Consider the following 26,716-nt stretch of genomic DNA (forward strand, 5'->3'; position numbering starts at 1 on the left):
TAAGATTTTAATCAGCATAACATCTTAAATAGAGAGAAATACCTTTTGTTTTTATCAGTGTATTCTGACCATGTATTTTGGTAAAAAATGCAAAAAAACACAAAGGGCATTTGAGGTTTAATTATTTTTTAAGTGAGGTTGCCTCTTAGGTTTTACAGCAAAACTTAAATTGACACACCGTCTGTTCCCAGATCTGCAACTAATGACCTTCATCACTTCATCTGCAGATCATTTTCTTGATTGATGGATAAAGACTTTGATAAAGATGTCACAAAATACTAAAAGTCCCCTAAATGTTCCTGATTTCCCCCCCTAATCAAGATCTGTGAATTATTCACTGAGAAACATGGTGGAAATGAAAAAGAAGTCCCATCTCTCAATGTTAAGGAAATTTAATGAGCTCTTTCTTAGTGCATCTCCCATCAAGTTGAACGAAAATCTGTTTCTAGCGTAATCCTGTTGAAAAAAAATCAGACAGGGGTGAAAACATAACCTCCTTAGTGGAGATAAAAAAGAAGAATAAAGCTCAGGCTGCAAAAAGTCAGAGGAATATAAAAATGTTGCTCACTAATCATTTCAACACTACCCCAGACATACTCTGAATATATTACTATTAAATATCTTGAACAGAAAAAAAGATCTATACAAGAGAAGAAGTACATCAGGAATCAAACTAACGTAGTCCATTTTGAGGAGGACAAGCAAACTCTGGTCTGAATTTAAAATAATCCAACAGTGTTATTTATAATATTCAGGAGAGGCACTGGAGGATCTATAGATGGAGGCAGCCACAGACGACGCAGTTAGAAAAACATCTCAACCTCCACACTGATCCTGAGCTCTGTACAAGTCGTGTTGCGTCAGTATCTCTAAGTTTAACATGCTTCTTCCTGTGAGTCACACCACTTCACCGAGGGCCGGTGCTTCTTACTATATATACGGCTGAAGAGAAGAATATCAGGATTATGAGCCAAAGCCGACAGAGTTATCCTGACAACTGCGATTTAATATGAAGGGACTCAGATTTCAACTCAACAGATCAATGTCATAACAAGCATCAGAAAATAGTATAACTTTATTCTGCTTTGTCAACAGCCAGGTGTTTACTTCAGAAGAAAAGAAAAAAAAAAGGGATCATTTATAAAGGAATCAGTACTTCTGTAAAGTTATTACCATTTCAATATGTAAATATCATAACTTCAACAATTAATATTTCAAAATTAAGTGCAAATATAAAAAAGATGCATCAATATAACCAACTCTGGCTCGTAAATATCAACAGTCTCAAACGAACATACAGCCAACTTTAAATTATAGACAAAGCTTTTTCAGTTCTGCCGATAACACACGTATCGTACAATCAACCAGTCTCTCATTGTTTTTTGGCAGGTGATCAAAATTCTACTTCCCCGGATCTGCGTGAAAACGCACAAACGTGCAACATTCAATCTTAAATGCATTTTAACAGCGGGGTCCAGAACAAGATGTTTTTCATCAACAAAAAAAAAACCTCTTCCAATTATTCCTCAGTGCAAAAAAAACCAAACAGCATTGTGAAAGTATTTAGTTGTTAGAAAATCTGAAATCATTTCTTTGACATACATTAATAGTGCTTTATGTATTCTATAGATATTTCATATCAGTGGCTGACAGTCTCAGCCGTTACTGCCTTAAAGGAGAAATCTGGTAATGTTCTCATTGTACAGAAATCCCATGAAAAGACCAAAAACAACCATGAACTTATCCATCGCACAAACGTATTCTGTTGTCTCAGTGTCCACGGCACATAAATGAAGCCACGGTGACACTTTCATTACAATAAATCCACGTACACCACTGAGCTGCTGTACAATCACCAACACTGGAAACATCCCCCAGCAAAAACTCTATTTACTCCTGTTTGAGTAACACTTGCAAAAACTATATGTAGCCCTTTAAAATCAAAACTTACATACTTTATGTCTGACCAGTTTTTAAAGGATTATGTCTTTCTTAGGATCACATGGGCTTGGAGCTAGGAACAAAAGTTAAATAACAGATAAACTAACTCATCACTTTTGGTCTTTTCGTGGGATTTGCTAAACAAAAAAAATGAAATATATAATATCACCAGACTTATTCTTTAGTATCTGATGGACATGTAGAAACTGAGTCAAATCCAGTCCCACATTTGGTGAATGAATAAATCCATATACTCCTTCAAAGTGAAAAGAATCAATATCTCAACATTAAATACAGTAGAAATAAGGCTCAGAGAGACTTCTCAGTTCTCTGTCCCATGATTATGTTTCATTTAAAGTCAAATCAATCATCCGGTTTAGTCTTGAAGTCCCATAGTTTTGGTCTGAGCTCGAGGGATTTGATGCTGAATCAAAGTCCCATTTCTCTACTCATCCTCAGGTTTGCCGATGCTCATCTGTGACCCATTTGTTGCCGACACATTTTCCTGTGACATGTCCTCCTCTTCTTCTTCTTTTTTTTTATCTGGCACTTCATTAAATTCAGTCCTTGGGATTTTTTCCTCCCTTCCAGATGAAAGAGTGGGAGAGTGTTTCGAAGTCTTTAGAGGGGTTTGCGCTGCCGGGCTCGTTTGACCAGTGGCTTTAGTTGCACCAGTTTTTTCCTCCATTTGCACACAGGTGGGGTCCCCGGCCGAGCCGTTGCTTGGCAGCACCTTGTCATCTTCCCTCTTCTTCTTCGGTGTTTTGTTTGCGTCGCTGTCCCCGTCTGTCTGCATACTGTTGTCGGGTTCCTGGACGGTATCGTCTGAGTTGTTGGTTAGTTTGTTCTCACTGTTGGCACTGGGCTCACTTGTTGCTGCCACAGTGTCGTGACTGAGCGACTGTTCCATTTCATCATCAGAGTCATTTCCATTCCCCTGACTTTCTTTCGTAAACTCAACCTCCGTGTTTCCATTTGCCACAGTCTCAGGTTCTGATTCTGGTTCTGGCTCTGGCTCAGCCGATGCATCTGACAGTTTGTCTTTGTCTATACTTTCTGTTTTATCGCTTCCTTTCTGATTCTTTGTTATGTTATCCACTCCTTCCTCTTTCGGTTGCACACCTGCTTCCCCGTCTTTGCTTTTACTCCGTGAAAACGCTTCATCCTTTCCGTCTCCATTTCCGATGGCATCGGGTCTTTTGTCTGTCTTCCTGAACTGTTTCTGAATCTTCCTGGGACACCACACAAACTTATCCTTTGGCTCAAAGTGAAGGTAGGCGAAGCGCAAAAGCTCCTGACGTTTCAGCTTGTCCAACACAGCAAACAGGAAATAGTCAAGTACGCTGCGTTTGACACTACTGAGGGTCTTCTTGACCAGAGTCTCTTCCAGAAAGAAGCGGACAAGTGGGGCCTGGTAGTGCTCGAATCCCAGCTCCCCGAGGCTCTTCAGGATGCGAGTGATGCGCAGGTTGTTGTGCATATTCCTGCAAGACATCAGAAAGTTGAAGTGGAATTTTAAAACGAAAAAGTTACGTATCTCAAAGGTTGCTGCCGTGAGAACATGTAACCCTTACCGCTCCAGGTTTCCAAAGCGATCTTTCCAATTTTCGGCACGTTTCAGCTCACCAGTCTCATTGTTGAACAAACGGATGCCATAGAAGCCCAACATAAGTTCATAGGACTCGACTAGTCTCATTTTGGCTTCCTCATTCTTCTTAAAGGCCTGAGGAGGTAAAATATCAATTAGAAAAACGTAATCTTAAATGTAAGGAATGTGTAAAAATGTGTAAAAAAGCATATTAAAAACAATATTATAAGCATATTGTAGGTTTTCATCAATACATAGCCAACTGTTGGTAGTTATGGGTAGAAAAATGAAAAATTTCCAAATAAAAAGACCTGGCTCCCATTTCCTGATAATTATCGATCTTAGAAGTTTAAAAGAGTCTAAAAATGCTCTACAATTTTGACATGTTTCTCAAAGCAGCAGTTGATTCGTTTTGAGCTTCTCCATGTCAGCTGCTTCAAGTTGAAGACATGCTATATTAAAAATATATCCATCATAAACCCAAAGCGTAGTAAACACCATAAAGAAATGTTTTGTACTTGGAAGTGTATGAAAAGGCAGATTTATGTGCAGCCGGTAAAACTTGATATGAAATTGTGGTGGCTCTTTAGGGGTTGATGAATATGCTTTTATCACACATTATAGACACCGTACAAAAAAAGGACATTGAACCTGAAAACCTGAAACAAATTAATAATTTACACAGGTTTTGCTTCATCTTCAGGCTCTGGAGCTTCTAAAAAGATGCTCTTCACCTCCAACCAGTCGGAAAGAGGAGAGCACCTTCTGTTACAAAGCTTTTTGTAATAACTTCTTGAGCTTATGAAGGTCTGTAAGTTATCAAATCCAGCAGGAGTACACTGATGTTTTCACTCACGCTGGCTCTTATTATATAACACTTTGCAGCATCGTCTTACCTCAATTTCCTTCTTGGTGAGTTCTGAAGCCATGTAATTAACCCCCGGTTCTCGCAGTGGAAACAACCTTACACAGGCAGAGAGAAACAACACACAACCAATTAACACCTAATGAAACTGTGCTCTAATTCAATGAGCTGTGCACAACCCAAACATAAAGCAATTATCATTTGGTGCTTCACTCCAGAAAAGAAAAACACAACACGATTCTGAACTCACAAGACGTCCTTCCCTGTTTCTATTTTGCCAAAGCTACAGTGACGGGTAAGAAAGCAGCTCCTTCTTTTACATTGTGTCATAACCAACACTACACTCAAAAATCAAGCATGGTTAGTATGAATACCAACAGTAGGGACACTAACCTAGACTACAAGGTCACGTGTCTGCCAAAAACAAGACGACATTGACTCTGACTCAGATTAGACGCAGACAAAACACAAACCTGAAGAATTAAACAATACCTACCACTGAATGTAGGAGTGAACTCTCTCCAGTCTTTTGTAGTCATTTTTCCATTCCTTATGAAATGACTCTATGTAGACATCTGTACCAAACCAGAAAGAAGGCATTAACATCAACACACAAACAACTTTTCCCAAACACTTGGGAGTATCTTGTTAAGTGTTGACATCCAAATGTGTTTACCATCAGGGGAGGAGGGAAATTTATTCAGATAAAACTGCAAATTGTTCATTTTGTCTTCTGAGCACTCGTCATCTGTGAGATTCTGTAGAAAAACAAGCAAAAGAAATGTGTCATCACTGTTCATGACAAGATGTTTTCTGTTCTGACGTTTCCAGACATGAACTCCGCAGAAAGTCTTAACAATTGGGTTTGGACTTTCTCAGAATTTGGCCTTTCAGAAATTAACAACACAGCAGGAGATCCTCCGCTCAGACGTATTCACAACACAACAGAAATCTCCGGAGACTCATGTGAGGGGGGGTGCAGCCGGCAGAGGCAGAATGCAGGTTATTGATTCTGCTGCAAAAAATCACCTGTTTTGATTAAAGCACAACTCTTATCGCCAAAATGTATGTCATCTCCTTTGATGTCTTCTAAGTCTCCACTTTTTCTTTCTGAGATATTCGTATTCTGGGACATATCCTGGACTGGACTCTTTTTGTTGGAGTTGTTTATTGTTTTTCGAATGGATCTAATTTATGTTTACGTCTCTTCATAAAAAATAAATAACGAGACTCATGATTCAATACTTGTACATGTCCTGTGTGTTTACAATATGTATATTTAAAAGTCATATAATTGGTTTTGGAGTATTTATATTTTGTGTGAGAATAACCTTTGTGTGGCTTAGTTAATTAATTTAAATAAATTATTGTCAGGGCTCTCCCTGGCTGGCACCCCAGAAATAAAAACTAAACTACACAACTAGTAAACTTAAGCCGTCACAATTTGTTTTTATTACATTTTTACATCTGTCTATTGCTGTTTTCTCACAGCGACTCATTGGGACATTACTGGGAGTTTCTACTAGAGAGCTATAGCTGGAGAAACTCCTGGAGAATGTCCCTAGATTCTCTGGAGATCTGTGCATGTCTGAAAGCAGCTATACGGCTGGAAAAGATGGCCAGAAATTATATCAATATTAAAATTTCATATAAATCAGTGAAGATAATTATTAAACATTAAATGTCACTTTGTCATTTCCTTTACATTTGATCCTGACTGAAGGTTGTGATTGGACAGAGAATGACACATTTCTAATCTGAGGTCTATCAACTATATTAATACATTATTACTCCTCAATGCCTTCACAATACAGAAGCATATTCCCTTTTGATGAACTTTATTGTGTTATAACTACTAGTGATGTATGGATCTACACAGTGTAGCCTGTTACTTACTGGGTATCCTCTCCTGTACGTCTGCATGTCCTTTGCTGCCCTCGTATTTCTGGGCGTGTGGTGCCACTGCAAGCAAAAGTGAAAGTGAAATAACTGCATCAAGTGTTTTCAGGGTTTAGATCCATGGGTAGAGATCACAGAGTTCAGACAGATGTTGTTTCCTGACGTGAAGCAGCACCGACACGTTGTTTTCTACCGACGAGGCCACAACATGACAGCAGGAGCCTGACACAGCCGTAAACAAGTTGACATATGTAAAGGCCAAGCTATTCAATCAACCCCCCCTCCACCCCACACTACCGGAAACGGACGTAGCAGCTTCCCAGCCTTGCATTTAAACCACGAATAAAGACATATGAACAGAAACCAGTGCAAACAGCTGGAAATCAAACACACCAGCCCTGCCAGGGGACGTATAATCCCGCAGGAGCGAGCTAACGTCAGCGGCTAGCTAGGCTAGTTAGCCAGCCTGCAGCAGCTGGGCATCAAGCTAGCATTAGCTCTGCAGTCATGGTGGTTTCCGGGTGGGGAAGCAGCAGCGACTCGTCGTCGTGTTTAACCCGGGTTAACATGGTGTGTGTGAGGGAAGGTTCTGGAACAACACGTACCAGGGTCCAGCTGGTTTTGTTCTTGTCCTGACTGGAGCGGCGGCTCTGGCTCTCCGCAGCCGGCTCGTCCCCGTCGCTCTCCGTGTCCCAGGTCGAGTCGTACTCACACACACAGTCGTCCTCCATCCTGTTCGGGAATCAAACCCACACCGTGGTGAGGAGCAGCGGTACTGAACGTGCCTCGGAGCCGGGTGAGACGTGGGTTAGCCTCGCATGGTTCGGTTCTACACGTCCCTGACCACCCGCCTCTCTCCGGGCTTCCGTCGTCACTGGCTCCTCTCTGCCTATGTTCTCTGCTGCTGGCTGCTGCGGGGCTCCAGACGCCTTCACGGACCCCCGCGGAGCAGCGGTCATCTCAGCCTCGCTTCGGCGTGACCTCAAAATCTACAAAACGAAACCAGTCCTGTTCAGATAAAGACGTCGTGGTTCAAGAGTCACACTTTGGCTCTGTCACAGCAGATTAGATGATAGCTCACCTCCTTTCGGCCTCAGGAAGATGTTTATTCCACATTTGGCCTGAACACCAACTCCTGACAAATTAGTGCAGAACAATTTCACAATATTTTAGTGCTATTTTTCTGTGCAATATTCATTTCTGTTTGTGTTTCTGTTTCACTGTATATATAGTTATATTCTATTTATATTTAATGTATATATATATATTAACATTTCCCTACATATATAAGTATTGCCTATTAATTCTGACTCTACTTGTGTCTTTTAGGATTATCTTATCTTGAATATCTTATACCACATCTTATATGTATTGTGTATGTCATATTCCTACCTCATTACATTGTTTATGGGCATATTCTTTGTTCAGTTATATTTAAGTAGATTGCTGTAACACATTCATTTCTGAACTTGGGATCAATAAAGTCTATCTATCTATCTATCTATCTATCTATCTATCTATCTATCTATCTATCTATCTATCTATCTATCTATCTATCTATCTATCTATCTATCTATCTATCTATCTATCTATCTATCTATCTATCTATCTATCTATCTATCTATCTATCTATCTATCTATCTATCTATCTATCTATCTATCTATCTATCTATCTATCTGTGTTATGTACTTTCTGAGTAAGACAAGGATTTTTCCGACCTTGCTTGAAGGCAGCACACTGGCTGTGTTCTTGGAAATAAAAACTGTAAACCAGTTTGTGTGAGTCACTTTGTCTAAAACTTTCACTTCACTCTTATATAACCTAAAGCTGCAGTCAAGCTATGATAGCTGTACTGATAACTAGTAACATAACTTATTAAGAACCAATATACATAGAGAAGGTGATAAGAAAACTATTTCATTAACCCATTTATATGCAATACAGTTTATTTTGTTTACATACGTTTATTTCATTCATCGATCAAACCAAACAATTTAAATGCAAACACAAAATGTCAAATCTTGAATGAAATGGAGTGGCAGCATATATATATATATATATATAGAGAGAGAGAGAGAGAGAGAGAGAGAGAGCAGAAGCAGAAGCACTGTATGCATGTGTCTGTGACTGTTTGTGACTTGTAGCGTAAAGCACCTCAAGTCTCCTTTAGGGCTACAAAATATTTATTGAAATAAATGCAGTGTAATAACCATTTAGTAATAAACGCCCATCACTGAATATCTTGCTTTCTCTGAGCAACGGTCCTGAAACCAAGGTTGATCATTATGAACTTATACAACAAAGTAAAGCAGCAAGTGTTTTCCCGCTGGAACCAGATAATGTTTGGTCTATTTGCTGGAGATTACATCAGCAACTAACTGATGAATTGATTCGTTTTCTGTGGACTGATAATTGACTGATAATTTTTATCATGTCCAGGACTGGATTACCAAAATTTAGATGGGGCTGAAAAAAAAAGACTGGGAGTTATCAATACACAGCAAAATGTGCTACAGTTTTGAATGCAGTTATATATGGAGGAATCTCTTCGTCTTTATTCTGATCTTTCCCGACAACCGCTCACCCAACCGACCTCAAACTGGGGAGTGTGTCTGAGGACATTCAGCGTCGACTGCCAACACAATACAGACGAGATAAGAATGTATCTGTGTTACGTGCTTTAGACAGCACTGCGGCCGTTCCCACTCAAACTCACATGCTTTTGTTCTCTCTCTCTCTTACACCCTCCACCCACACAAATAAATGCAAAGTCCAATACATCCAGTGATCCAGTCTCATTACACTCTGTCATATGTTCATGTTGCATCTTCGGTGTCACAGCATCATGACTTCGATTCAGTTTTCACACTGTGGAGCCGCAGCACGAGGACGGACTCAGAGGTGTGAACACGTAATGTGACTATGATGTCCGTCTTTTGACGGCAACCAGACGAATGCATTAGTACATGAGAGTATATTTCAGCATTAGAAGGTATAAATAGAACCGTGTGTTATCACAGGGGATTCAACGTTGAATGGCCGCTGGTGTGGATTTCTATTTTTGGTCCTAGTTACTGTGGAAACCGAGAGGGCTCTGCAGGCATCCAGTGTTTGCTGTTGCAATTTAGCGCCTCTGCCTCATAAAATGGATTCCACGTTGCCTCATTCTCTGTGAAGTCAATGCAGATGGAAGGATTTATTAACATAAACGGAGATGATAATACTTGAATGTAACCAGACTGATTGTGTGACTTTGAAGGGAATTGATTGACTCTGAAACAAGCTGCTAATCTACTCCTCGTTTCAACTCAGTTTCCTGCTTCTTACAGTTTATCCCTGCAGGAAGCGGGAGGATGGAGCTGAGGGTCGTCTGGAGGAACTGTTTTCACCAGAGCTGTTGCACCAGCTATTTGCAGATTCATAGTTGCATATATTCAGTTCTTGCAACGTTACTAGATGGCTTCTGATTTAGTATACTGGATTACAACCGAGGTACAGCAGCAAATAAAGACAAATTTGATTTGCCAAACTCAAGGTGTACCAGGCATGTGTCCTCGGTACCCTGCTGTAAGTGAATCCTGGTTGAACTACGTCAGGCGGTGAAGCAGAATGGAAAGCTTTCACCTGTGCTGCCTACGACGCATCATCAACATCAGATGGCGAGATAAAGTCACCAACGCCGCTGTGCTGGGAACAGCTTCCCGACAATCATCGTAGGTGGTGCCACGCTGACCGAGACGGAGTCAAGAGGGGCGAAGAAAAGTGCAACCAGCAGCGTGAGGACAGAAGATATTGAAGGAAGCACAAACAACAAATTCAGTCCCAGGAGCCAGACTCCAATTTCATCTGCAACACCTGGAGAAGAGACTGCAGCTCCAGGATCGGACTGCTGAGCCAATCAGCTGCTCCAAAAACGACTGAGCCTGACCAACCAAGGCGCTGCCATTGTCTTATGAAAAAGACGGATGCCAGAGAATTAAAGTAAACTCGTGACAGTTTTCAATCTTCTTTTAGACTGTTATTGTTTTTAATCTTTTTGATCTTGCATCATTTAGTGTCTCCGGTCATTCTGCATTTCTAGCAGCTTATTGCATCACTTGCAGTTGCTGGGCATCTCCTTGTGATTATGGATCATGTCTCTACGGACGTTTACCGTCTCATGTTTTGTCTCTTTCTGGGATATTTTGCAGGTGAAGACCCATTGGAGACCCTGAGCCTGTGCTCGTTCAGGCCGTTCAGCATTTGATCCATGTCCATCCATAATATTGCTTTTTTTTACCTGGCATGTTCTCCTGTGAAGATGAAGGCTTGTCTCCTTTGACATGTTGTCTTGTTGTGCTGACAGTAGTGCAAGTGTTTCTGAAGAGACGGCATCCTGAAAACATACAGAGTATGTCTGAGAGCTGCAGTGTGAGGAGAGCTAACAATCCTCTGCAAACGCAAACTCATGTATTTAAATTTTTCCATATGTTAGATAGGTATCTGAGGTATCACTGCCTCCAGCATACTAATGTTAGTATACGATTCTCTGCATATCACCTGTCTGTAAAAGACCTCAAGGGACGAAAATCCCATCCCAACATCCTTTTAATGTCTGGAGTTTTTGGTGTGCATGTCTCTCAATCATGACCATGACTTGTGGAAGCAATTGTTAAAATTAGTTTGTCCAAAATTGAAAATCAGACATTAGAAACACTATGAATGACAAAGTAATTTATCAGAAAACAATCTAACTGTTTCTTGTAGAGAAAACATATTTTTTGTCTGCAAGTAACATCATCAGGGAGGGATTACATTTCTGCAGTATACACTTGCTTTGGGAGGCTGTGGCGTATTTTCTTGCCTCTTCTCTATGGCTGGCACATAGAGGCATTATGTTCTATTGTATTATGACATCGAAGCCTCCTCATCCCTGTTATCCTCCCGTTGTGGTTTTGTTTTTTTAGCTTCTTTCTCTTTTGTACCGTAGCTCGATCATCCTGCTCCTGTACAACGATCTGCTCAGAGTTCAATAGTGACATGTGTCTGCATTTTAAGTTATTGCTGCATCCTGTAATTGGAAGAGACTCTAACTGAGGGAACTTTCTAATCTATATTTTTAACAGGAATCACAAAGAAATATGATGAGGACAACCTTGAAGCCTAAAATGCAATTTCAAAGTCTGATATATTAAATGACTTTACTCATCAAACCAACGTGTCAAAGCAAGCCAGCAGATCAATACCTGGATTAAAGCCCTTGCAGTTACCTTCACAACGTCCGTGTCTCGTTTTCTTCAGGTTGTCATCCATCCTCTTCTCACTGATTTCTTTGACTAATGACAGGTTTGCAGACAAATCCTCTTTGTACGAAGCTGCTTCCTAATCTTTCATTTCTGTATTGTCCCTGTATGTAATTTTCTTTGTCAAAGCACAGCTGCTGTTCCCTGCTAAAGGAGCACTTCTCTATTCTAAAAGTTTGGCTTTTACAATGCAGCTTCATTTCTTTTTATACAAACCTTCCTCTAGGATTTTTGTCAAATTTACATTTTTATTGTTGCAGGATTTGGCAGATGGGTTTTATTTAGTGGAGAAATGTGCCTTTAGGCACCAGATCCTCTTTTCTCTGCATGATGCCATGTGCATCTTTAAAATGGTTTCGCACCATCTGCATAGTTAGTCTCCACATCATCAGAAACACTGATGAGGTCTCCTTAATTTGAGAGTTAAAAAACAAAACGTTTTTATAATACTGCACCTTTAGAAAATTCTATAAAAAACAAAGAATCATCATTATAATTAAGCAAACAATATAAAGACCTGTGTATGTATCTATATTAACATTTTAAATATCTTTATCTATTTAACAGAGCTTGATACAATAAATATCAAAAGGGGAAAATAGCGAGCTTGCATGGGCAAACATTTCAATTATAAATTGAAATTATTTTGATATATTGCAATTTATTATATTGTATGTTTATGTATATACACATATATATATATATAAATAGCACCTGGGACTGGAGAACAGAGAGAGCAAGACTAAATCAATGAGGCGTCTCTTTGAGTTAAAATACTTCTCCTTAAGCCCGGGCCCAATGGGGATTGATGGGCCTCCTCATTTAGTTCCCCGGGCTTTGAAAAGGATGTGAGTACAAGCTGTGTGGATTGATGAGTGGCTATTAAGGCTTCAGGTTCCTCTCTTATCAGCTGAGATGTAATTGATTTATGGAGAGCGTGGTTTGAATCACAACAGGAATACGTGTGCTGATTTAGCCACTTAACACAAACAGGGGCCAACGGAGAGCAGGTCTCTGTGTTTTGAGAGGATGGAAAATAAAACAGAGTGATGCACCTGCCCTGCCGGTGCTGCTGAAACCCACTGTGACACCAGGAGGATGTTTCCATTCAGACTGTCTCTGGTACAACTATGGGAAATGTATTTTTCTTTGAAACCAGTTCACATGCTGCAAAGAAGTGAAGATTCACTGAACAAGGCCCTGGATCGTTACACTTTACATATTAGCCTCAACCTCACGGAGAGTCTGGTATAAGTAACCATGGCAACCAGCATCACCTACAGTAGGTTTCCAGAAGCCAAGTGTTGTAATGCAGTTTTTTTAGCCACTTTAGATGTGAATCACACATCACTGTGTTTTCAAACAGAGGATGAGGTCATGAAGCCCAGAAATTCAAATCAATTTCATCGATCCTGATACTTATAATTTAAACTCACATGTATGGTTACTGGTTTTACATATTTGTATTTTCATGTGGTACATTTTTTCTTAGTTTGTTTTTGCAAATACATTTCAATTGTTGTTGCTGCTGTCTGTGTAAATTGGGCAACTTTATATTCATGTTTGACCATGGATATAAAGTTGTGAGTTTACACAACCCCAGGTTGGTTTAAAATAAGAGTAAATCAAGTTTGATCTCATTTTCTTTGTATCGTATAGAAACTCAACAGTTCCCACAATGAGAGAGAAAGGAAAGAAACTCCATCCTAATGGGAATAAAACTCTGGTTCTACTAGACTCTTTAATGGACTCGTTGGGGTGAGAGAGAGAGAGAGAGAGAGAGAGAGAGAGAGAGAGAGAGAGAGAGAGAGAGAGAGAGAGAGAGAGAGAGACCAGGATGAACTGATGTGTAACTTATATAACAATGAATGATGATGATAACATGCAAATTAATAATTCCTATTTAAAATAATTAATGATGCAGCCCTGGTAATTAGCAGTAATGATGTGATAACAAAGATTAAAACTGTAATTTTCATGGTGGATTCTTTTGTGCATATCTCAGCAGCAAAGTCTCACTTTAATCACTGTATTATAATGTTTTCTTAAGTGATAAAATAACAAATTCCCTTAAATTTTAGGGAAGTAAATTGAGCCTGTTAACAAACAAAACTTAAAGAGTTAGTGTGCAACATGTAATTCCAGAGTAAATTCACTGAATTCCATCTTCCCTCATCCTCTGGACGCCTCCAGCTCGGGCGCGCAGCTTCAGGACCAGTTCCGGATCGAGCCAGGACTTCACTTGTCGACCCCTGGTGGGAGAGGACTGCTCGTGGTGCCATGTGTCTCACTGGCTCCATATGTAACATCACACACATCCTTGTAGTGCTGCCTGCTTTGCGCATGCGAGGAGGCCACTTGGCGCAACAGATGACCACATCCACAGCTCTCGATGCGCACCGCAGGATATGCACATTTCACCCCAATAAGGTATTTAAAATAATACAATTTCCAGGTGCAACTATATCCTCCGACCAGCCCTCGTTTTCAAGCAACAGGCTGCACCACCGATGAGGAGTCTCCGCGCTGAGGAAGAGGAGGAGGAGGAGGAAGAGGAGGAGGAGGGGGAGCAGCCGTGCCACCTGTAACTGTGCCCACCGCCGAGGATGAAGAAGCAAAACGTGCGGACCCTGTCGCTCATCCTCTGCATGTTCTCCTACCTGCTGGTGGGCGCCGCGGTGTTCGATGCCCTGGAGTCCGAGTCGGAGACATCCCGCCGGCGCGTCCTGGAGCAGAAGCGCATTGAGATGAAGAAGAAGTACCGCTTCTCCGAGGGAGACTACCGGGAGATCGAGCGGGTGGTGCTGCAGGCTGAGCCCCACCGAGCCGGCAGGCAGTGGAAATTCGCCGGGTCCTTTTACTTTGCCATAACAGTCATCACCACCATTGGTAAGTTCGTGTAATGCATCCATCTTCTTTTTTTTTTTGTCCTATACTGTATTTGCAGTGAATCATTGTATTGAGTCTGCATCATTTCAGGCTTGTTTTAATCTCACATCAACAAAAGTAAATTATCAATCAATCAATCAATCAAATTGTATTTGTATAGCCCATATTCACAAATCACAATTTGTCTCATAGGGCTTTAACATTGTGAGACATCCTCTGTCCTTAACCCTCAACAAGAGTAAGGAAAAACTACTATGAAAGGGTAAAAATACGTAGAAACCTCAGAGAGAGCCACATGTGAGGATCCCTCTCCCAGGACGGACATTTCAATAGATGTCAAGTGTAGGAAAAAATCATCATGATAAAGGTTTTAGCAGCAATGATGAGGGTAAACATTTTGAAGGATAACTTCAATACTATATGTCAAGCAGTCCTGCTGCAATAAAAGTCTATGGTCAGCAGCCAGCAAGATCATGATCCACCATTAAGATCGGATGCCACCATAGTCCAAAGTCATTGTCCACTGCCGCCAGTTAGGATCCATCATCATTATGAATTTGACCGTACAAGTGTTGCTATATCTCTAATCTCCGTACCTCTGCATTAAGGTTATGGACATGCAGCACCAGGCACGGAGGCAGGAAAGGTCTTCTGCATGTTCTACGCCGTGCTGGGCATTCCTCTCACTCTGGTCATGTTCCAGAGTCTGGGAGAAAGGATGAACACGTTCGTCCGCTACCTCCTGCACAAGACCAAGCAGTGCATAGGCTTCCAGCGCACCGAGGTGTCAATGGAGAACATGGTCCTGGTGGGCTTCCTGTCCTGCATCGGAACGCTGTGTGTGGGAGCTGCGGCGTTCTCCCACTTTGAGGGATGGAGCTTCTTCCATGCCTACTACTACTGCTTCATCACGCTCACCACCATTGGCTTCGGGGACTTTGTGGCCCTGCAGAAAAAGGACGACCTCCAGGAGAAGACGCCCTACGTGGCCTTCAGCTTCCTGTACATCCTGGTGGGCCTGACCGTCATCGGGGCCTTCCTCAATCTGGTGGTGCTTCGCTTCCTCACCATGAACACTGAGGATGAGCGGAGAGACGCTCAGGAAAGGGCATCGCTGAAGAGGGACAGGGGCCTTTTGGATGGGACCGTGAGCCTCCATGTCGGGGGGGAGCAGAGCAGAGGCAGCCACAGGGGGAGGAGCAGGAGCAACGTGGTGCGCAGCCACAGCGCGCTCTTCCTCCCCATGGAGGAAGGAACCAGCCGCACCAACCTCATCGCTTTCCCAGCCGAGGATCAGGAGAAGAAGAGAAGAAGTCCCTGCAGACACAGGCTGCATTTCCAGATCAAGGCAGGAAGACTCAGGCCGGAGTCGAGCCTCAGCTCCCTCTGCTCCTGTGTGTGCTACCGCTTGGGGGTCTGCGATAGCCCCCTCATGTCCCACAGTGAACACCACAGCTGCCATATCAAGTCTGTTTATTACAACTCAGTGTCCTACAGGATCCAGGGCTGCTCGCCGGGTTCCAGGGACAACACCGGACTCTCCTCCCCAGGCAGCACGCTCTCGCCCGGGCACAGCTTCCGGGAGTTCCCCCGCTCAAGGAGAAGGTCGGTGTGAAGAGCACCACAGGGAAGGAAAGTGTTTTTTTGCACTGAGTGTGAACAGTATTTTTGGACGACTCTGTACTTTGTGTTACCTCTTTTGTGCATGTGAAAACACAATGATTCTGTCGACTGAATAACTTCTGTTGCGGCTTTATTTGACATTTTTATTTGAAAAGCACAGATTATCTTTTATCATTGCCATTAGTTCTGTTAGTGGTTCTGCAGTTTTCCTTGCATGTAAGCCAACGTGCAGTGCATGCTCAAAATGAATGTACAGCACACAATGTGGCTGCATGAGTGCCATGTGAAGATGTAGAAATTCAGGCTTTTAGCAGCAGTATTTTGGACATAGTGCTCATTTACAACTGTTCAGTGAAGGTAAGCAGTCTCTGCTCCTCCATTTTCACGCCACAGCTACAGGATGTCACTATACTTTTTTTTATTAAAAAGCCTTAAAGAAATTTAACAAACCACTTGAGATGTGGCGTCTTAGCTCAGTGAATTTAATGAGTCGTCTTAACATGGGGAGGGATAGAACAACTTTTCAGTGCATCACTCAGCACTGTAAACAGATGACGCTTTGTTTAATGACTGAGTCAACTTTACTGGACGTAGCACACGACTTGTATGTAGCAGGGTTGTGAAAGAACTTCCACCACTCCCGGAGAAGTGGCTGTTTTCTAGGGAAGAGTTTCTTTTTTCCTTTGTCGACTTGGTTTGTAGTCCGATTCGATGTGAGTCTCATTGTTCTATTACACCAAAGGACATGACCTTTGAATGTGTGAGTGTACTTATTTCATTAGGAGGTGTAAGAAATCTATTCACATTTGTGTGAGGCTGTTTTTTGCAGCTTTTGTGACCAATCGTCTTCCCCGGTTCTGTTTCTTAATAAAAAAAAAATGACTCAAGTCTATTTCCTTTCTTCTTTTATTGCAGTACATGTTACACAATATAAGTGATACAGAGGAAACAGGGTGGAAGAGTTGCTTAAATGATTCCTCAGGATTCATATACAGAGAGACTAACTGATTTTGAATAAACCCAGTATACATTGGTCATTGGTTATTTTCAAAATAATATTTGTTTAAGGAAAAAATGGGTTCAAAAAGTTTGTTTTAGTAATTGAAATTAAATGTTATCAAATTATTAAATATATGTGTGTGTGTATATATATGTATATATGTGTGTGTGTAATAAAGTTTAGCCCAGTTTTAACCAAAAGCTTGATCTGCAAGTTATCAAATTAATGCATATTTGGTAAATAACGGTGATGGGATGGAATTAAATACATTAACTCTAACTCTAACTAACCCCAACCCTAACCCTAACCCTGTTCTTTGACTTATTTTTCATTTTATGCTATTTTATGTCTTCAGAGGCAAATATTCTCCTTTGCACTCCACTAAACCTGTGGTAACTAAATTATATGACGACTGTATAAATCACACTTTTATAGATATAACAACTATCTGCTACAGTATATGCATATATGTGGTGTGTATAAGTATATATGTGTCTGGAGCTAAACAAAGTAACTCTCCCAGGTATGACTGTCTGGTTGAGATATGCAGTAAACTGTAAAAGGCCATAAACAACAGCATAAATAATAAGTCCAAGCCAATATTTCAAGTCATTAAACACCACATCTCAACTGTCATCAGACACAATGAGATCATGTGTCTTAACATCTGCACAGTTCCTCCTGCAGCCATCTTCAGAAAGCTGTTCTCTGTCTGGAACGAGGAGCAGAAACCATGAAGCCGGTACAGTAAGTGTCCCCCGAGCTTCCATCTCAAGCCATCTGTTGATCGGCTGGAGGAGGCGACTGCTTTCCATATAAATGTAGAAGTGATTGGCCGATAGAAGCTGAAACGGTGATTGGTTATGAAATCCCATCTGCTCTGGCTGCTCGGGGGTAAAGAGAGGAACGTTAACCCACTTCCTCACACCCTCACGTCACATGCTCTGGTTTTTAACCTTCCTGTGTTCAACAGTCAGATTGTTCTCACCGCTGTGATATTAGACAGGGAGAAAAGGGAAGTGTGATGCAATAACTTTGAGGAGGGGGCCCTCTGCAGTGTCGAAGGCCTTGGGGATGTTTGAAGACACACAGAGATATGTGAGAGATTTAGCCACTTGATGGCAGCATATGTCCATGTGGTGGTGGTGAGCCGGCCCCTGTTCGACCCTGTGATCAACTGTTTAAACCTAGACTCAATTCAGACATGATGGAGAATATTTCAACATTTACCCAACGTTATTTTCTGATTCATACAGAAAATAGAGTTTAGTCCACAAAAATACGTGAAATCCTGTATGCAAGTTACATATTGTATAAAAGGGAAAATGTGATATATTGTATAACAGAAAAAAATACAGAGACATACAAATACAGGATGTATATTTCTTATTATCTTTTTGTACAATGACAATGTCCAGTTAATAATTATCATACTATGTATTATAAATTATAGAATGGTCAGAATATGTCAACAACTGCAATTTATAATTGGGGACAGGTTGAGCTGTTTAAATTATGGATCTATACACGTCTTAACCTTGTGGTGTCAAGTTCCTCTTGATCCGTTTCATTATCAAACTATAGTTCACAACTGCAGAGTAAAGTAAATACTTACAAAGTAATTTTTATTTACAAAGCAGTACGACAAATCACACCTTTTCCTCAAGGTGCTTTACAATCTGCATCACATGAATCCCCTCAGCCCTCTGACTCTTAATCCAGATCAGAAAATTCAATCTGTCCAAGGTGATGGTTGCATGTGGATGTTATCAGAAGATTATACAAAGTAAAACTCAATATTTACAAAAATACTGTTGAATCATATTCTGTGAAGTGAGTTGAATGTATTGCTAGAGGCTACTACTGTGTACTCCTGCCCTTTTAAATAACAAATAAGAAGTGCTTAAAATGTGAATGCCCACACACAACAGCATCAGAGAAGACCAGTGTGTTCACATGACCAGAATGTGATCTGAGAAGGATCAGTGCCTTGTTTAATAATCCCTGTGACATGATACACTGACAAACCGAAATGTCACCTCATTGGTCCGAGACAGAAGATTCACATCCTCTCAAAGGTCGTGTGTCTCTGTTTTTAAATGTTCGAGTTCAAGTGAAATACCAAAATAGTTCCGACTATTTCTCTCAGTGCGCCTCTGCACTTAAATGATCCATAGACACTTTTCTCATTAACCGGCCTCGTTGCCATTATTTCCTTGGACAATCGATATCTGTCAAAACAACATTTGTAGCTATCCTTTCTAATGCAAATTATGCAACATCGTTTCTACTTAACACATCGATTGAATTTTCCAGGAACTAGTTATTAAATGAACTGCTTAACAACATATTGGCACAGAACACAGACAGAGTTAGTTTTCAATTGATGGATTATGACAGCTTTTTATGGCATAGGGGCTAAAATAGTTACAGAATTACTTTGTACGGTGCATCATGATAAATGGTGGATTGGCCACATGCTGGTCTCATTACCATGTCCTTGAATGAGAGGTTTGGGTTTGAAAAAGGATGAGTTTCAAAGAACTTAAAGTATAATCATGCTGCTAATTATTTCTTTCCTTTTAGGACCCGACAGTGTGTTATCATCTGAGCCTTTTTTCTATTCAATCCAAATGGTAGAATTCACCTTGGTTGAAGTGGATTTCTTTTTACATCAGTATAACATAAACCCAAGAAAAATCCCCCCCGGGCGACAGAAGAATCCCTTCATCTCATGTTGCCGTTTTATTATCTGCCCAAACAGTTTTTGGGGTTTTGTGAGGATTTTTTTTGCCCAAGGACATTGTTCAAAGTGAGGTGCTACGTCTCCTGCTCAAATGGTTTTGAAAGGGATTATCAAATGGGAGACTAATCAGAATGGGCAGTGGTGCTGGTAGTCTGTGGAGAGTTCAGTACAGTCCCCTGACTCACACTGCAACTTCATCTTGAATATGAAAATATTGTCTGTTGCAGTAACATTATGTTTCCTGTTATTCATCTCCAGTCTCGTGTTATTACTTTTTAAGTGGATGATGGATCCCATGAAGTGGATCTCACAGACTCAGAATTGTCAAATGCTCTCTCTAGTCATGATCCTGCACAGTGTGTGAAAATGTATCAGGAGGGTAAAACTATCAGAAACTACTTGGACTACAGAAGGTTAAGATTCCTGCTTTAGTCTCTTGAGTGGATCTTTGATGACTGCAGCACAGAAACACACTCAGAAACCTGTTTTGATAGCTTGAACAAAATATTACTGGCTATGATGACGATTATTTAAAATTGATTTGAACATTTTATGAGACTTTATTCTTTTGAATGAGAATGAAGCAGACACTGATTTTGTTTGCAAACGCTCTCAATGCATCTTCGTTGTCTGCTCTTGTCGCCTCGTTGCTAAATTCTCCTCATTATCGTTGCATATTTTCTTTAATGCAAAATGTCTGCCAGTTTTCTTTTTTGTTTCCATTTCACTCAGGCCTTTTTTTTGATGGCAAGTAAATATATGAAGCAATTTCCCATGAATAAAACAAATCAGAAAATTCAAATTAGATATTTCCGTAGAGTCAGGGCAGCACGATGGAAAGATGTCACCTCACAGCAATAAGAAGGTTTCCTGTTCGAATACCAGTTTGCATCTTGTCTCTGTGTTTTAGTTGGTTTTATCCCAGTACTCCAGGTTCCTCCCACAATCCAAAGACCCGCAGACTGGGGTAGGATAATTGAAATCTATAAATTGTCCTCGAGTGTGAATGTGAGACTGAACGGATGTTTATCTGTATATGATGACCCTGTGTCAAGCTGGCAGTTAAGTGGGATGGATGGATGGAACAATTCATTCAGTAAACAGTGAATCCAGTTCTAAAGGCTTCCTCTCCTCTCCTCACCCTGTAATTCAAGTACACTGTACAGGGTGCATTCAAATTATGTGTTGGTGCATTAATAGCCATGAACGTCTTGGGAACGTGCAACAGTGATTTTCTTCTTCACATTGTTCATGATGCAGCACTGGCAGGACGGCGAAGTGAGAGAGCCTCTCAGTTTCAGGTTTGGTCTCGACATGGAACATGTTTGTCCAGCTGTTGCTTGTGTGCCATCAATACGCCCCCCCCCCCCTCCTCCTCTTTACTCCTGACACGAGTGATCTGAGTATCAGATGGAGATAAGCGATGATGAAGATCTAGACGAGGCCCCAATCCCAATATGATGCTAAATCTTCCATCGTTCATTTCCCCGCAAATGTTGTTGGAGCACAATGTGGCTCAGCTCAAACAACACAATAATTAAACACTTACTTCAAACTGAGATGAGAGCAAATGAATTGGACACCGTCTCACGCACACACACATACACACACACACACACACACACACACATATACACACGCACACACTATGCTGAATTCTCTGCAGGAAAGTCATTAATGATTTTAAATGAAGACGAGCTGCCACTGATCTGACTGATGTGTGTGTGTGTGTGTGAAATGGAATTAGATATAATGCTCATCGCTCATTGTGGCAGCGTGAATTATTATTATTGTTTGTCTGCTGCTCGGTGGTTAACAAATTCTCAATTCCTGCTTCCCTTTGATATTAAATCAATTTACAGAAAATCATCTGTATAATCACTGATTCAATATGATACTTTCGTCATTGTCATCAAACAGTTACCAGATACCAAAGTTAGTATCCACAGGTAGGCAGTATATTTACCGCAGTATTACAGTACTTCACAATTTCAGAGAGAAATATTGTACATTATACTACATACTACATATTACAGGTTGATGCATTAGAATTGATATTGCAAATGTACTATATATAAATATAAACCTCTAAAAGTAGCTTTGCATAAGGTAGCATACTTTTACTTTGAGGGTTACTTTTGTTGTCAATAGTTCATGCAGAATATATCCTTAAGTATTTTAATAGCATGATATTATTACTCAATTAGTAACACAGGTTTTGTAGTAGAATATAACAGAATAAAGTCAAAATGAACAATACATTCTTTCACAACACTGTAACTACTTTATAAGGCACCTCTTGACTTGCATGCTAATAAGGTTTGTTTTGACACATCACAATTATAGCTTGCAGAAAAAAGACTGATGAAAGCGATGAGAGGAAACCAAACAGTAAAGTTAACGGAAGACAAATCAAAGAAATGAGCGTGAAAAACTCTGTGGAGCTGTGAGTGATAAGTCGCTGTCGATTAAAAATCAACACCTTTCACATCACACATCTGATACATTTACACTTAAAGATATTAATGAAACCAGCTCCAAGTACTTTTAGCTCATAGCAGACTTTTGCTCGAGTGAGATTTCCAAATGCAGGACCATCATGCTGTATTATTTCACACTGCTCATTTCTACATTAAAGGAAAGGATCAAGTTGCAGCTTCCACTGTGAATATCTGCTGGTTATCTTATCAACCAGCTCATCCCTGTGGGCCACACATGTAACACCCCCTCCCCTCTCCACCACCACCACCACCATCACATATCACCAGAACTTCTAACAATCGATCAGAGCTGCTGCCGCTCCTCATCCAGCTCTGTTGGTCTCCGAGCAATTAGCCTGCTGCTTGCATCCCAGCGAGTACACAGCACTATGTGGCTAACCCTGCTCCTTTTTCACTTTCTCTCTGTCCTCTATCGATCCTTTTATCTCCCGTCGGACATGTTTCCCCCCCCCCCTCCCCTCAAAGTTTGACTGTCGTACACACACAACTGAAGATGTGACAGGTTTTACAGCTCTTACACTAATAGCCTTTATTTGCCCGTAAAAGGCTATTATTGGGAAGTCGGTAATAGATGTGTGCGTCTGAGGCTGTCAAGGCTTTGTCTTTGTGCCTTTGTGTAGATACAGTATGCATGTGGTGTGTGTCTGTGGTGTTGTGTGTCACAAAGACGTTTCTTTTACAGTGCGGTCGTAAAAAATAGAGAGGAGCCATTGCTGTTTCCCAGGCAAAAGAGTTTCTGGAGTGTAGATTCGGCCTTATGTGGAAATAAAGTGTTTGTGTATATATACAGTATATGTGTGTGAGTTTCTTTATATGCTACCCTTATGAATCTGTGCAGATTGTATTTATTCACTGGTGGATAAACGCCAAGTGAGCATAAAAACAGCAACTTTTGCCTACTGTCATTATGGAGTTTGCAGCTTCTGCCTGGCTTATTTCATATCTACAGCACTTTCTAGTGGTTTTATCAAGCAAAGTGATAAACTAAGTATTGTAAACACCCTTCTGACAATGCGCTCACAGCAAATGAGCGTTTAACATTTCAACTTTGGCACTCAGTAGAGTACTACTGAGTGCCAAAGCCCAACAGCCCCCTTATAATACCATATTCCTGGTAAATATCAAACAAACTCTGATGAAAACACAACATGAAGAAATTATTTGATAGGTTGTCTTAGCAAAAAGTCCAAAACATTTGTTTAACAAAGGAATTAAGACCCTTGTGTTGGACGAGTCAAGTGATTTTATAAAGTCTTAAAGTCGACCAGTTAACAAAACCTCTGATTTAAATCGTTCACTTGTTTCCCAGCCTCCACCTGGTATTCATCACTGTAATCGAAGGTGAGGTGAAGCTGTATCGATCCCACACCAGGGGTTTTGATAATGTTCTGTTGGATGTTAAACATCGAGAAGATTTTCTGTTTTTCTCTCTCTGTAAATCAAGTATCTTTGTGTGATGAGCTGTTGGTCAATGACAAGACTGACGACGTCTGGGCTCAAACATTCTGAAATGTTTTTAGAGACCATAAAATCAATCAGGAGAATAGTCAGCAAATTAATCAATGATAAAAAAATAATGTTCCAGTTGCAGTTTTAATATTCATCACTGGGCTTCCTCGATTGCTTGAGAACGGGCTGTTATTTCGATTTATTTCTCCTTTCTCGTTACACTATATTTGTATCGATCGAAATGTCTCAGTCAGCAAAAAAGGTCTAAAAAATGCTTAACCATTTAAAAAATGAGTTTGGAAAGTGTAGGTCATCAAATTGTGTATGTAGAAAACAAGGTGAGTGTGTGCGTGTGTGTGTGTGTGTGTGTGTGTTGTGACTGTCCAGAGGGAGATGAATTCTCTTTAGCCTTGAGGATAAATGTTTAAATTAAATAAATAAGGCCGAGTCTCACCTCAGCAGGAGTCTTTAGTCACAATATAACGTAATGAAGTGAAAAGGGCAGAAGACGGACTGCGTCTAGCTTCAAAACTTCACACGGAGTAATCAATGCTTCATGTTTTATTTTTCTCAACTCGCAGCCAAAGAGAGTAATGACACAGTCGCCGTCCGGCAGCAGAGGAAAATGTGACCGAGGTTCCCCCCCACTGCCGGTCCCCCCCCGCTGGCTGACCTGGGGAGCGGGGGGGGCTCAGTCCTGCTGAGTCGCCGCTTCTGAGCACCAACAGAGGCCGAGCTGTCACAGTGCCAAGCGTTCGATTTGTTTAGAGACACAATATGGCCGTCTTGGCTGTGTGCTGGAAAATATGCCGGGGGGAGCCAGGACTTTGCCGGCCAACTTTCTCTCCCCCTCTCTCTCTCTCTCTCTCTCTCTCTCTCTCTCTCTCTCTCTCTCTCTCTCTCTGTGAACCACACTCTGCAGGGTGCATTTGAAGAAGGAAATGTGCTTTTATGGAAGAATCCAAGCCCTGATCAAAGATGCAGTGTTCTCTGACACAATTCAACATTTTTGACACTTTCATTGTCTGCTGCTTGATTTATGGCTCTCGGCTCGATAATGTATTCATGTTATTGTTGTTTTTAACCATTTGACTAAGATGTGATTCTCTTCACACACGCTTTATTTGTTTACTCTTTGATGCAAACTGTCTTGATGAGCGCGCTTCAAACGAATAAACCAGGTTGAATTATTTCCGCAGTGGCAAATAAAAGCCATTATCATGTTTACATAATGACGGCATTAATCGCTCTGATAACAGTATTATCTGGAGCTCGATCTGTCACCCTCCTCTACTCTGCGACAACAGCAGCTGATAGCAACTGTCAGAGGAAAAGCATTTTTACATTAATGAACAAGTGACAATTAAAATTTTCCACATCCTGGGAGGAAAGGAACAACATGGGAAAAGTTATGATAAGTGTTGGTTTACAAAATAAAGAGATTTTTGATATTATAATCATAAGAACACACACGCAAGATGATTTGACCAGAACGTAATAACCCAACACTTGATGTTTGTAGGGAAACAATTTCACAGAGGCGATTCCAGAGATTTGGGGTCTCACAGAAACTCACATGATCAATCGGAAGTTTAGAAGAAAAACAAAAGCCTGAGGATCAATGTCGTCAGTTCGCTGCACTTGCTTGGGTTCAGTTTAGCTGCAAAAAACTAAAACAGAGAAAGTTGAGTTGGTGATGTGTTGTTGTTCTTACTAAGCAACAACCACCAAGGGTTAAAACAAAGCTCACAGGTGAGTCCTTGGTTGGAGACTATATTTTAAGATATGGATTAATGCACATTCAGTACGTTTTACTTATTTTTATTGGATGTTGTGATGTAATCATAAGTAACACTGTTTTCATCAGCCGTTGTGTTTTAATCATGTTTGGAGGAAATGCATAATGTACATTATATATGCACATGACATATCCATGGATGTTGATAGATGAGTTATTTTGCCTTGTAGGAGCTGGTAAGAGACAACAGATGAAAAGCTTCCCATCATGCACTGTGGCACATGATGTTCACCATTAATATTAAATGACTTCAATCAAAAGAAAAACTCTAATTGGTCAGTCACTGTAGAAAAACATGCATATTTGTTTGTGTTTCAGATAAACTGACCCTTTAAAGTCTTGTGCACTTTCAAAAGTCTGATTGAATTGTCTCTAATGTTGAATGAATATTGTTTTATCTCAGAACTGATTATAAATTGGTGTTAAATGCAGCCCAAGGTTTTAACGACTCTTTAATATTAGGGCTCATTGAGTCAATTTCAACAAAAGATTGAAGAGAATCATTCAAAGTGGGAGTGAATCCTTTGTCTCCATTTAGATGATAGAAAAGCAGAAAACCGACATTAGACAGATGATTTATCATCTTTGTTCAAACCTGATGTATGAGGCAGATTCATATTTCAATATCCTGCTACTTCATCCTCCACAAGGTTTCAGAGGGAAATATTGTGCTTTTTACTCCACTGCATTTATCTGACAGCTTTAAAAATTTAGATTTTATATAAAAAGAATTGTCTAAGTTCATAAAGTGGTTCCCAACTTTTTCAATTCTTCACAAAGAAACGGTTCCTTCTTGGGGCTTCTTCTCACATGTTGTGTGAATCCAGGAGGAGTTAAGAGTGACTTTCTGATGTTCCACAGTTTCATGCACAGAATATTTAACAAAAAGCAAAGATTAAAGACAAAAAAAATGTGACCCTTTAGAAGGGGCACATTGCCCCAGGCTGGAAATAAACTAACCACATAAGAAAGTACTTGATGGTTTTGAAGCTGTGTTATAAAACTTCAGTATTTCTACTTTTTAAATGAAAAATGCAGAACAGAATGGAATATTATCCCAATTAAATAAGGTAAGAGGTAAGTATCCTACACTATGCGGCCTCGGTTAAATACACATTTTGCTGTAGATGACAT

General features: G+C 40.5%; 2 protein-coding genes across 2 annotated transcripts; one reads left to right on the top strand and one right to left on the bottom strand.

The window, feature by feature from the left end:
* Nucleotides 1-1,057: 1,057 nt before the first annotated feature.
* Nucleotides 1,058-7,186, bottom strand: ogfr (opioid growth factor receptor). The gene is made up of 7 exons (XM_061074448.1): nucleotides 6,899-7,186; nucleotides 6,291-6,356; nucleotides 5,071-5,152; nucleotides 4,891-4,969; nucleotides 4,426-4,492; nucleotides 3,516-3,664; nucleotides 1,058-3,425 (listed from the first exon to the last, which is right to left on the bottom strand). Exons 1-7 carry the CDS (start codon nucleotides 7,022-7,024, stop codon nucleotides 2,387-2,389), a joined length of 1,608 nt encoding a protein of 535 aa, XP_060930431.1. The 5' UTR covers nucleotides 7,025-7,186; the 3' UTR covers nucleotides 1,058-2,386.
* A 6,996-nt stretch (nucleotides 7,187-14,182) lies between these two features.
* On the top strand, nucleotides 14,183-16,080 carry kcnk15 (potassium channel, subfamily K, member 15). The gene is made up of 2 exons (XM_061074450.1): nucleotides 14,183-14,465; nucleotides 15,074-16,080. The coding sequence occupies exons 1-2, from the start codon at nucleotides 14,183-14,185 to the stop codon at nucleotides 16,078-16,080; spliced, it is 1,290 nt and encodes a 429-aa protein (XP_060930433.1).
* Nucleotides 16,081-26,716: the final 10,636 nt, after the last annotated feature.

The sequence above is a fragment of the Limanda limanda genome, chromosome 7, assembly GCF_963576545.1.
Source record: "Limanda limanda chromosome 7, fLimLim1.1, whole genome shotgun sequence".
In the NCBI taxonomy this organism is placed as follows: domain Eukaryota; kingdom Metazoa; phylum Chordata; class Actinopteri; order Pleuronectiformes; family Pleuronectidae; genus Limanda; species Limanda limanda.

Coding starts and splice junctions, on each gene's coding strand:
- ogfr (XM_061074448.1), bottom strand. CDS start 7,024: ATGGAGGACGACTGTGTGTGTGAGTACGACTCGACCTGGGACACGGAG. Junction 6,357..6,898: donor ACAAAACCAGCTGGACCCTG/GTACGTGTTGTT, acceptor TTTTGCTTGCAG/TGGCACCACACGCCCAGAAA. Junction 3,426..3,515: donor CGCTTTGGAAACCTGGAGCG/GTAAGGGTTACA, acceptor GATGTCTTGCAG/GAATATGCACAACAACCTGC.
- kcnk15 (XM_061074450.1), top strand. CDS start 14,183: ATGAAGAAGCAAAACGTGCGGACCCTGTCGCTCATCCTCTGCATGTTC. Junction 14,466..15,073: donor AACAGTCATCACCACCATTG/GTAAGTTCGTGT, acceptor CTCTGCATTAAG/GTTATGGACATGCAGCACCA.